The sequence below is a fragment of the Astatotilapia calliptera genome, chromosome 3 (genome assembly GCF_964374335.1).
Source record: "Astatotilapia calliptera chromosome 3, fAstCal68.1, whole genome shotgun sequence".
NCBI classification, from domain to species: domain Eukaryota; kingdom Metazoa; phylum Chordata; class Actinopteri; order Cichliformes; family Cichlidae; genus Astatotilapia; species Astatotilapia calliptera.
Window position 1 is genome coordinate 58,189,818 of NC_137424.1, and position 13,101 is coordinate 58,202,918.

General features: G+C 40.3%; 1 protein-coding gene across 1 annotated transcript; it reads right to left on the reverse strand.

Moving 5' to 3' along the window:
* Positions 1-3,666: 3,666 nt before the first annotated feature.
* On the reverse strand, positions 3,667-7,476 carry reeld1 (reeler domain containing 1). The gene is made up of 5 exons (XM_080295798.1): positions 7,100-7,476; positions 6,638-6,909; positions 6,375-6,548; positions 5,566-5,726; positions 3,667-5,430 (listed from the first exon to the last, which is right to left on the reverse strand). Exons 1-5 carry the CDS (start codon positions 7,328-7,330, stop codon positions 3,812-3,814), a joined length of 2,457 nt encoding a protein of 818 aa, XP_080151924.1. The 5' UTR covers positions 7,331-7,476; the 3' UTR covers positions 3,667-3,811.
* Between the last annotated feature and the right edge of the window lie 5,625 nt (positions 7,477-13,101).

Genomic DNA, 13,101 nt, shown 5'->3' on the forward strand with positions numbered 1-13,101 from the left:
ATCCTGCATCACTCAAGCTCTAGAATAAAGATCTAAATAAACCTCTGAACATAGCTGTAGAATATGGTATTATCTAAGGAAATAATATAGTTGATTATGTCTGTATATCACACCAACCAAAGTCTACAGTAAACACGTAAATGTTTTTTGGGAGGAAAAATCTAGAACTCTAGAGTCTTAGAGTCCAGGTCTAGAGTCCCTCCACACTCTAGGCTGCTGGGCTCCAGAGCTGCAACTTTAAAATACAATAATAGATTTCAGACCTCTAGAATCTAGATTTGCATAACAAAATTTTGTGACATGAGGTCTGGAGCTGCTTCACCTTATTCAGAGGTATGACAGCGAATGAGTTATCTCATTAGAACAGCAGCACATGATATTCACTAAAACATTGTTCTAGTCCATCTCGTTCTGTGGACCAAACTGAAATGCACACCAGTGAGGAGAAAGGGTGGGAATTTGCTCAGGGGAACTTTGGTAGTATTTTTCTATTTTGTTCTTTGCTCTAACGACTTAGCCTTACATCCTTCTGGTAAGTTATGACAACTCTGACTTCCATTTTTCTTTAAGGGCTTTCACGCTACGTAATAGCACAACTCCATCAAGCCTCAGAGGACACACTGGAGGGCCTTACAGTAGCTCTGTGCTCAGCTAACTCTGTATCTGTTGTAGCTTAAAGTAGTGCTAGCATGTTAAAATTACCGTCACTATCCTTTCTAACACTGAATTACAGATAGCAGCATCATGAGGTTTACTCTGCTTTGTTGGTACGTCACTACAGATGCCCGTTGGTTTTCACCACCATGCTGCTCAACCAGTCAAATCCAGAAGTGAGCAGATTGTATTCAGCTTCAGTCCCACATTACAGTATTTTTTTTAGTCTGTAGTCGTCATGTGTACCTAACCTTACACTGGAAAAAGAAGAAACCACACATTGTCCATCCTTTGAACTTATTTCTATATCCAGGAGACTCCTGTTACTTCTGGCTCACATTATCACCAAGGATGCAAACATCGCCTGTGCAGTCGCAATAACAACATTAATGGGACATATCCTACAATGAATTACAGCATGGTGTTTCTGTCTTATATTATTAAAGTGAATTGAAGTGATGGACCAAAAACCTGCAATACCTATTTTTAAACCACTTGAGAACAGTACAAGCAACTTGTAAAGTTGTTTTCACAAAAGTGACACAATCCAAGTCAGTGTCATTAAAATTTCTAAGCAAAGTGTTGCTTGATTTAACAGCAGACACCAATATTCAGTTGGAGTGGAGCTCATGTCCGCCATGTGACGCCAAGTTCTTTTATCTCTTGCTTTGGTCTTCTCCACCTATGAAACCTTAATTACACAAATAAAAACAAAAAAAAACAGCTTGCAAAGTTGACATTTCAAAGTATTAGCTCAGATGTTTGAAAGTTGAAGTTAGAAAGTCAAAACTTTGAACTGTGGATGGCTTTTTTTTTCTTTTTCCAGTAGCAGAAATTAGCTTTTGTATCCACCTAAGACTGTAAAGCCTCCAGTCTCCTTTCACATGATTGTTGCCCTTTCAAAAAGATGTTAACATAGTGTTGAAAATACTGTATGAACATTTTGGCGTCTCTGACGGAGAATGTCACCACATTCACTTCAATTCTGAAGCCTTTACAGCACAAATGTCATTTCTTATGTCGTCCAGCTTACAGTTAGTCTCTGTTCAGTCTATTTGCAGTGTGGTTGTTTTGTCATTGTAATTTATTGTGGGGAGAAAACAATGAGTGGGATATGTATGTGTCTGATTTTTGTTTGTTTTATTAAAGAAGTTTTGGGAATTAAACACAAAAAGGCTTTCTCTTTGTAACACAGTACCACATTTTGAGCAGAGAGTATTTCTACACACCCTACTAGCTGTTAGAAGTACCTGGAATGTGTTTCTCTTACTTCTTTAACAAAGTCTTAACAGCCCTAATGAGTGCTTCGTCCTCTGAGGCCAGAAGCACTTTAGAATAAATCCTTGTATTTGTTCTCTGACCAAATACTCTAGAACTCTAGAATTAATGAGCTGTATTGGCAGCTCATTAATTTCACTGACCCATCTTTTTCTGGACAGATGGCTCTTCTGTCACATCATTTGGAAGGAGCAGTCGTAAAATAAACCAATAAAAGCACTGCCAGCAGACCGCAGTCGCTTTGTGCTGTTTTTAACCTTCAATCAAACCTAATTTAAAAACCAGCATTTTGCCTCAAACTCCAGGAGCTGAATAAAGAAATGAAAAGTGTATGATACTGAAAATATACTTTTTATTTTTGAGTGCAATCACATGACTTAACAATTTAATATGGATGTTAGTGATCAGCAGTGTAGTCTCTTTCTCCACAGATGCAAAAACCTCTGCTTGTTAAAATCAGCCTATAAAACCTAATCAGAGCTGGACTTACAGCCCTCCTGTCATTGTCTATACACTGTGGTATATTTAGACATGCATGCAGAAAACATACCTATTCTTCTCTGTTAACGTACTCAGATTGTAGCTTTATTCTTCTACTTATGTTGGAGACAGAAAGATTTAGCCAGGAATATTTTCTTCTGCTCTTGCTGATTCTTCTTAGAAAGTGCACCAGTGTGTGCTTTTGTCTATGGAGTCTATTAATGTGCTCTGCTGGCTTAAATAATCTGTGGATGATTGTGAACATTTACAGCGAATTTCGTGACAGCCTGCCAAGCCCCATTTTGTCAGGGACCGCGGCTCAACGGGACCTGAAAGGTCCTCTGGAGACGCTGCTTGTTTAAAACTAATGAAGGTGTTTGTAGACTTAAATTACACCTTTCTTGGCTGCTACTTCAAAGCACATTGTGCGCTGTCTGTCCTGCATGCTGCACAACAACATTGAATATTTAGTATTTACTGACTTAGCTAGATTAATGCGATGGTGTTGTGTTTAGTATGTTGCTTTGGTTTTTTTTTTTTCGCTTGTTTTCTATTCTTTCTCTCTCAACAGGTGATCCAGGAGATTTTTTTTCTCCCCCCCTTTCTCACTGTCCCTCTCCCCTTCTGTTTTACCTTTCTTTCCTCCTTTCCTATCCCTCACTCATGTCTGTCCCGTCTGTAACATCTGAAAATAAAATATAATAAACAATAAAAACAAAGGTCGATCAAATGGACCAATACGGCAATGCCACGATGATCCATTTGGCAAAGTAAATCCATTGGGTATCCTTGTTGGTCTTCAGACAACAATTCTGACGGCTAAAGAACCAAATGGGACAGGCAAAAAAAAAGAAAAACTAATGAAGAAGCGGAAAAAGGTGTCAGAATATCTCTTTCAGCAACAGACTGACTGACCACAGTTTTATCCTTTCGTAGTCACCCCTGTGGAGCCTGCACTGCAGTAGACGACAGTGTTTGCATTCATCTGCATTGCTGTGCTGTCACAAGTGAAAGTTCTGCTGGTTTTTGAGCTAATGAATTTCAAACAATAGTTACTGAAAATCTGGAAGGAGGAAGAAAATTTCAGAACGGACTGGCTCGCATCCGATGTGGACAGGGATCAGCTGGAGGCACGATCGAAGATTGCAGCGGTCCCAGATCCAGCTGGAATATGTCCCCCTGTTGCTTGTCTGTGTTTTATTGTGTTATGGTGTGATGATATCTGTGCGTTCTTTTTCTCCTTAATGACCCTTTTGTGTTACACATTTCACTGTTTTTCCTTTTACTACCTAGCCTGATCTGTCTCCCCAATGTGACGTTTGTTGTAGGGAAAAAAATCAATCCGAACATTCGAGGAGTTAATCAAGATTATTTTCTTGTCCTTGAAAGGTTTTGGTATCTAGCATCTTTGTTGGCAGCCGGCATTTCTCTCTCCAGGTGGTGACAGTACATCATACTCTGCCAGAAGTACTAAGCTGTTCTCTCTGATTTTTCGGACTCTAACCAAATCTCCACACTCCTGGACGTGGATCAGTCCTATCTCTCCTCTCCCATACTCTCTCTCCCGATCGTTCAGGGTCACCGCTGTCCGTTTTCCACAAGCCTGGCGATACAAGTACCTTATTCCAACCACCAGTACCATACCCAAACCAGCTGAGCTGCCCAGCAGCATGCCCAGCTCCCAGGCACTGTGCCTGCGTATGTCTGGATATTTCCCTTCCTTGTCTGGAGTTGCAGGAGGACTGGAGGGATGTTTAGCATCACTATTTGGAAGCTTTGGTTTCAACTCGTGGCCAAGATTTTCCTCGATGTTAGGGTGGGGTTTGGGGTTTGGATGAATGTCTGTTCTTGGTGTTGGTGGGTGTATACTTGGATCAGGATCAGATGATGCAGTGTGACCTTCAGTATGTTTCTGGGAAGGTGAGGGCATGGAGAGGTTGTGCAGAGAGCGACGGGGAGCTGGAGAGGGTCCTGAGTGAAGGGAGGTAGCCTGGGCAGCAGGCGGGGAGGTTACAGATGGGATATAAAAAGATGTACCTTGATAGGAGGAAGAAGTTGCTGAGGTCGAGCTAGATGAAGTGGTAGAAGAAACAAAAGAAATGGAAGAATTTGTTGAATTTGTGATGCACTGGGAAGAGGTAAAGGTAGGCAAGGGAGCTGGAGTAAACAAGAGATCTGATGATGGATGGTTAGAAGTGTATAAATAGGGTATAGTAGACGAGGCAAAGGAGGATGGCTGTGGGGAAGTGGGGGTAGGTTGAGAAGATGACAAATAAGGGGGGTTGGAGATTGGAGAAGGGGAGGGGAGAGCAAAACGAGCTGATGATGTTGTCGGTTGGTTTCTCGTAAAGGAAGAAGGGATGACAAATGTAGACCTAATGGATGCACGCATAGTTACAAGGAGTAAACCTCCAGAAGAATGAGGAGAATTGGTAGACCTATCGTTAACTGTTGCAGTAGGGAGCAAAGTATTGGAGAAGGAGAAAGATGAAGCGGAAAGGGAAGGAGTGGCTGAGGGCAGAGCAAAGACTGGGCGCGTAGTTCTGATCTTTGCGTCAGACCTAAGATCCACTTGACTCTTTTCCAGTATGGGAGTTTGGTCAGTCCTCAGTGTAAAGAGCAGTGGGTTAAAGAGAGACTCTGAGGATGGAGTTTGTTTCTGTTTCTGTGGTCGAGGAGAGTTGTTTGAGACGTCAGGTGATATCTCAGACTGGGAGTAATCTGTCCAAGGAATGCTAGTTTTACCCTGACTTTTAGTTGTAGTAGTTTCTGGCATGTCTTGGAGAAATGTTCTGATATACTCACTGTGAGGAGAGCTACTCAGGACAGTAGCTGTAGTCTGAAGCTTAGAGAAAGGTGTACTGGTTTGCTTTGGGCTACTTTTGGGTTCTAAAGGGCTGTTTTCAGAGTGGGTAAGGGACAATATTGTGAGAAAGGACTTAATGATGGGAGATCTGGATGGTGGAATGGAGTGTGGAGAGGAGGTTTGAGAGCGAGAAAGGAATTTGGATGGAGATGCTGGGAGAAATGGATAAATATTACTCCTACCAGTTTGGGACCGTAGAAGAAGTATGGATGGAAGTATGGAAGTTTCGAAATGACTAATAGGCTTGGGTGAAGAAGTTTGGGAGTGAGGATTTTGAGACCCGATACCTATTTCTGATTTAACTGCATTGGTTTGGGACTCAGTTACACTAGTCCTGTGAGGCTGGACTGAACCACTCTGGGTCTTGAACTTTGCTGAACCTTCTTCTTCCTGGATTGCTGCTTTTGGATTCTGGGTTGTGGGTTTTGGGAGCTTTATCTTATGAAAACTGTGATTAGTTGAGTGATTTCTGGTGACATCTTCTATTTCAGGTTTGTTAGGTGCTTTTGGATCTGGTAAATGTAATTTTGGAAGTTCCTCTTCCTTCAGCGGGATGACAGGAACAAGGAGGGGAAGAGGACTACTTGAGGCTTGCACTGTGTTGTTTAATGAAGAAATGGTGGTAGTTTTCATCCCTGTAGCCTCAGCAGAGAAGAAAGATGCTGTCAAAGGACTTGAGCTCTTGGGGTCCTTTGGTTGAGGAACGGGGTCAATTTGTGCCTCTTCAGTCACACCTGAATATGATCTTAAAGGTGTTTGAGAACCAGTTTGATGATTTTCTAAGGTCATATTCTTCTTTTTACTGACTTCAAACAATGCCAGAGTCACAGACCTGCTCCTGTCCAAGGCTGGATGAGTTGTTTCTGTTGTTGTTTTCATAGATTTGTAGTTGTAAGGTCCACTTCTTGCTCTTGTAATAAGTTGTAGACTAGTACCTGGTCTATTTGTCGCATTTGTTTCTTTCTTTGATGCTTTAAAGGCTCTGAGAGCTGCAAGACAACAAGGTGAGAGAAGAGAGTGAATAGAGAGGCGACAATTGTTCTATTTCAAAGCACCTAGCTTGCATTTTGTCCCAAATTTACCATCACATAATAACTAAATCAGCTTACTTGGCAGGGCTGTAACTTTGTCTTGCAGTAGTGTGGAAATTGCACTCACTCCATTCACTCCAGTAGTGTTACTCCCATTCCAAAGCCTACGACCCGCGTCACGCACCAGTCCAGACTCAATACCTGCCCAGTAAACAAAGTAGGACTGTACCACCGTGATGCTGGAAAACAGAGGATACTCAGGTTTGTGTTTTCTTGTACAAAACTTGAAATTCTGTGAAAACGAATCTGTTATTATTTGTAGGCTTACTAGAACCGTATGTCTCCCACTGGTGAATCAGGAGCCCTCCATACAAACGAGAGGTTTCTCTTCAGCTGTTTGTCCGAGTGTGTGACAGTGTCACCCTCCGAGAGGCAGCACAGAGTGTGGGTGCCAGGAGGTGTGAGGATCCAGGAGCCGCCCACCAGCAACGGGCCCTGTCTCCTGGACTTCCTGACACCACTTCCAGCTCTGGTTTTGGGCCATGGCGTGACCCCATAGCTTCCTCCAAATTTGCTGAAGGTACCCTCTGCACGGCGTGCCTGGAGCAGGAAACCCATGAAGTCCCGAGAGCTCCGCACCATTACTGAACAGTCAAAAAAACAAAAGGTAGCCAACATAAACAGATCATGAAGGTGTTTTAATGTCATTCAGCTCACATACCACATTAAAATAACTACATTTGAGTAACTATCACAGCAGGTTTGTTGGTTTTTAGTTGGTTTGTTAAGCGTCGCACATTACGCTGATAGTACCTGTTATAAACTGTCCAGGGAGGTAGGAAGAGGCAGACGTGCGTATGGTGACCTGTCTGTGCTGCGAGTCCTGAGAGTGAGCACGGATGTGGCCGGGAATCATTTCCTGACAAGAGGCGTGGCTTGCACCACCGGAGAACGATGTGGTGGGCGGGGCCAGTACGAATAAGACCGCACACACACCCAAACAGTGTAGGGTGGACAGCATCGCTAAAGGTAAATACAAAGTTTATGTAGCTCAACCAATTCACTTGATGGACTGAGAGATGATGCAAACAAGATTTTGCTTATCAGAAACTGAGACTGGATACTGCAAAATAAAGTTGGGAAAATGCAACATAAAACCACCATACAGAGCTCAAATGCAGTGCAAATATCACAAAAGACAATAAAGAGATAAAGTAAAACGACAAGTATAATGCGTATGAACCAATCAACCTATTATTACACATGAACATGCATGATGAGCTATAAAATTACTGAACATGGCAAAAGAGAAGCAAATAAACCAAATTAGACACAGAAGAGGCAAACAAAGAAAAAACTGCAGAGATCAAAGGTATTGAAACACTTCAGAAACACACAACATGACATGACTTCACATGAAAAACACAGAAGAAAAATTACGGTGAGGCACGAAACAACTACAACAAAAACCTAAAAAACAAAACAGCCAAACAGAAGCAAACCAACCACCACAAATGTAAACATGAAATGACACAAATAAGATGCAAAAAAGAGGACAAAGACATGCAAAGTCAACAAAAATAGACACACCACTCTGTTAAGAAACGAAACGTGACTGTAAAGAGGTGCTGACTACTTAGAGTCCCAAACTTATTCAAATTAATGCAAAAAAAAAAAACAATAATGATGTGCAAAAACATGTAAAGCATGAAACACACCAACATGAGAGGAAAAGTCCCAAAGCAAGTGACGCAAAAATCTTAAAAGGCTGTTCATCAAAATATTCATAAAAAAAATGAATATGAACAAATATAGCTAATATATCATTTTAGCTGTAGCCCTGCAACAGACTGTCAACCTGTCCAGGGTGCACCCTGCCTCTCACCCTAACAGCTGGGCTGCAGCTGCCCCACGATCCTGAAAAGGATAAGTGGAAGAGGATGGATGGATGGATGGATGACAAAATTCCCAAAGAAAAATATGAATGTAGAGTCTGAATATATCAGGCTATGAGAAAATTACATCAGTTATACTTTTTATTTAAACCAATAGAACTCAATAAATCCTTACAGAAGCACATAAGGTTTATTTCTTGCTTTTTTTTTCTTTTTCTCTCCTTTGATACATTTTTTTCCAATTTTTAAGCAGCCTTGTCTGTTTGTACATCCTCCTAGGAAGGAGTTCACATGTGAATGGATGACTGGAGCAGTAGTGAGTTTTATCCTTACCTTGTCAGAGCACTAAGTTTCAGGATGCCTTTAAAACAACAGCGAGCTCCTGCTTCTTCTTCAGCTTGCACAGATCTTCTTGTCCTGTCAGTTCAGCTGTTGTGGGAAAACCATTTAAAATACTTCAGCTCACAGCTGGGGGAATAAAGTGCTCCTGGAAACTCTGAGGATGAAAGAGTAATCCGGGGCTCCAGGATGTGGAGGAAGAGGGGGGAGGGATGTAGATCCAGAGCATGTAGAGCTGCTGGATTAACAATCTGTGACGTTCAAATGGAAAAACAGTGCATATGTGACGCTGTGTACAGCAACAGTAACTTTCAAAAATAAACAAATATTAAACACAAAAGTACTCCTCACAAAAATAAATATATCTTAGATGATTACCTCAGAGGGGTCTGTGGTTGATTTAAAGCTGATTTATCTGCATTAGGTGGACCCTGCAGGTGCACAGCGTGCTGTGTATAAACCTTCTAGATATAAATAAGAAAACAAGATTGTCTTTTGTGTGAACAACAAATCTAAACAGATTCATGTCACTGTGCCATGTGCAAAGGTTCAAATACCGTCTGTTTTAAGGATTAATGTATTAACGTGACAATACTTATGACAACACTATATATATATATACTATATACTCAAAAACACGTCATTTTAATTTGTATTTATTCAAAACATTAAAAAAGCATTTATTTAAATTCATTTTCACCATCCACCATGAAATGGTGCAGAAAGAATACAAACTGCCCGCATATATAATTTCCCACTCAGCCCATATGCCAGACCGCAACTATTACTACTATTTTACTACTACACCGTATCATCAATTATTACAATGTTGATATGTATGAAAGTAACAAATAGTCTGAAATACTTTATGAAAAATATGTCTCAGTTTTTCCACGTTCTGAAAAAAGAATAATCAGCTAATTTAAAATGACTTAATGATTTATGTTGTGCTTACTTTGGTGCAGAGTTCAAGGTCATGGGAGAATGTTGTTGGTTGAAGGAAGGCTGTAAGGCTGACGGCAATTCAGACAGAAATGAACAGTTCAGGCTCTCCTGATGTGATCCATCCTTATGGTCAAAATATAACCAAAGAAATTCTGAATTTAAGCCCTCCCACTCGGCAATACTCCACAGCCATCCCACAGGCTGGATTGGACCCTTTGATGAGACAGTTCTGGACCCCGGGCCGTATGTTTGGCAACAACTTTATGGTGGATCCCTTTTTATGGATACATCAAAAGGGAACACTTACAATAAAGTCTCTCTGCACTTTAACGTCAAAGAATTTGATCATTATTACTCTTATTGCTCTGTTTCAAGATTTCTCTTCTAGTATCAGGTTTTCTATGGGATTAAGACCTCCCATCACCCCAACCACACACTACCAGGATGTACACCAGCTGTGGCCGCCTCCCTCCAGGATCTTGCAGACTTCTCCACTGACCTCTTCCTCCTCGTCCCTCTGTTCTCATTGTTCTTATTTTGTTGTCTTTCTTCTGCTTAAACATCAGTGATGTTACTCTTCACTTTGAGACATTATTCAGTAGTCACTATCCACTATCACAAGAGCATATATATTATAAGAATAACATCAGCATTAATTCACGAGTCATTAAACTCAAATTAGAATTTTAAGGTCAGATTTAACATCAGAAGAAGGAAGAAATTTATTTCTAAAAGACGATTCAACCCAAAAACCTTCACAAAGAGGTTAAAACGTTTACGTCAACATTAAAACAGAAGTAAAGTTGGTTCAACAGGACGCGCAAGGGAAGAAATATCTAAACTGGACATCAATGCCGGAGTTCACTGAGTTTTCATTTTCACGGACAGAGTAAAATGTTGTCTTGATATTTCTCTATTATTGTCTCTACTTTTTTCTAGTTGTTTTATTTTTCATTCCAATGCCTTCTAAGTTAAGTGTAAGTTTGCAAAAAAAAAAGGTGTGTCTTTGACATTTGTTTCCTTCCATCTCTTCAGCTTCAGATCACACCGGGAGTGTTTCATAAGCATTCTGTCACGGTTCGCTGAGGACTCACACAGCACTCTGGAGCTTGTGATGATAACAGTGGGTTTAGAAGTGGGATTTTACTTAAAAAGGGGGCAATAATTCACAGCCCGGCGCAAACGTGAGGTGCTGTCTAAGAGCTTGATGTTTGTTATATTTTAGCTATTATTGCCACATGAAAGTAAAACTTAATGGGATAAATCAGGGTTTATGTCGTCTTTTAAAAAAGACAAAAAGGGGCTGAACTGTCATGTATTTAATATATATTCTTAGTGCTTATTTGCTGATTATATTGTTTTATGTATAAGAGAGGCCAACACAGTGTGTGCCAAAAAGTACTGACAGGAAACTGCATGCTTTTGCAGAGAAAATAGGAGCTGCAGCCAGAAAGTGAGACTAAGCAGAGTGTTTGATCAAAACTTAAAGTGTGTGTGACATCTAGAGGAGGAATATAAATGACCAAGCTTGCTGTTTTTGCTTCAGACTTCAGCTGGCGTTGCTGGGTGTGCTAAGCCTCCATATTCCGGAATATGTAAAATTAAAGATCATTTTTTGAGTTTGACCACTTTGAGCCTTGAGTCTTTCTTTGCCCTGAAGAATACAAAGAACTGGGTTTAATAGCAGGAAACACTGCTGTATACAATGGTGACAGGAATATGGGCTCCAGTGGATCCAAGGTGGGGAGGACAAGGAGAAAACACTTGCTCTTCTTCGATCACTCACTGCTTGCTGCCAGCCACTCTCCAATCACTCACAACAAGGAATCCTCTCAGGGAACACAGGGACGGGTTCAGGGAATCTATATGCAGAACGTACACGCTAACAAAGGCACAGAAGGAACAAGTGCTATATACTTTGAGAGCCAAGCTACACTGACGCGAGTCACACCATGATCCTGCATGAATACCTGCCATCCCTCAGGTTAAATGCTGACAGTGCAAATGAGGCTCAGGTGTTTACTCTTCACAGGTGCGTGGGCCGAGGGCTTGAACCCGCAATGAGTCCTGCCCCTGCTGATCCACTGGGCCGTGACACATTCAGCCTGCATGAAGTCTTTTATTTTGAAAACTCCATGGTGAGGAGAAAAGTTTCTGGATGCTTCTGAAACGTGTCATTGTCTTGACTGGGTCTCTGTTATTTTGGTTTTTAAAATTTCATATTTTACTTTGAAGGGGGCCTTTTTCAAAGATTCACATTGTGATTGCACATTTTGTTTTGTTGTTTTGTTTCACCTGAGGCTGATTCTTCCCACCTCCATGTCTCGTGGAGTCTGCAAATAAGGCCTGCAGTCAAATAGTCACATAGCATACTTTCTACCTCTTCTTTCTAATCACCTGTAGACCCAAAGAACCCAACGCGACTCCGACTCTCGCGTTTTCCTTTTGTTTTATTCACAGTGTTCTGTTTTGTTTTTCATGGTTAACTCTGCACTTCAGCACTTTGCAGAGCACAATGGTCCACGCTCTGCACATGGCTCTCTGCTCCAGCAGCTCTCTCTCTCCTCTCCAGCCCGGCTGATACTGAAATGGGAAGACATGATTAGATGATGCTGTGAAAACCAGCCTTCCCCGGCACCACAACCTGAACCCGCTGCTCTACCCATCCCCTGCAGCCGAGCCACATCACCACTTTAATCACACTCTAGATCTTGTTTTAACATATGGCAGAGAAACTGAACATTTAACAGTGTTTGCTGAAAACCCTCTCCTGTCTGATTGATTGATTGATTGAATCTTTATTTTGAACATGTTGAAAAAGTATAAAAAATAAAAAAAAAATAGAATTAAAAGAGACAAATGAACAAGGCAAACAAAAGGAAAACGAGCAACCACAACTCCAAATAACGTCCATGTTCAAAAAGGAGCAGGAAGAAGCATAAGCTTATTTAATCCCACCCCTTTTCCACTATCTAGTATCAATAGACTACAGAAATACCTCCTTGTAATTACATTATATGTTATGTGTAATTTTTTTTTTTTTTTTTAATATATACACATATATGTTTCTATCTATCCATACCTACGTATATACACACATACGCACATATACACATTTTCAATAACCCCATTAACACCTGAAGGATACACAACCTACAATTTTATATATATTTAATATATATATATATTTAATATATATATATATATATATATATATATATATTAAATATATATATATATATATATATATACACACATACATACACACACGTACACATATATATATATACATATATATATATATATATATACATACATACATACATATACACACGTACACATATATATATATACATATATATATATATATATATACATACATACATACATATACACATATATATATATATACATACATATACATACATATACACATACATATATACCCATACCAACAAACCCGTGCATGCGCACACACATGAAAATATTAGACAAGAACACCCTATCAAATCTCTACCTTTTCCCTGTACCCTGTAAAAACCATATCCTTAAACCGCTTTTTAAACTGCGCCATGCTTGGACATTGCTTCATATCTTTACTTAGTCTGTTCCA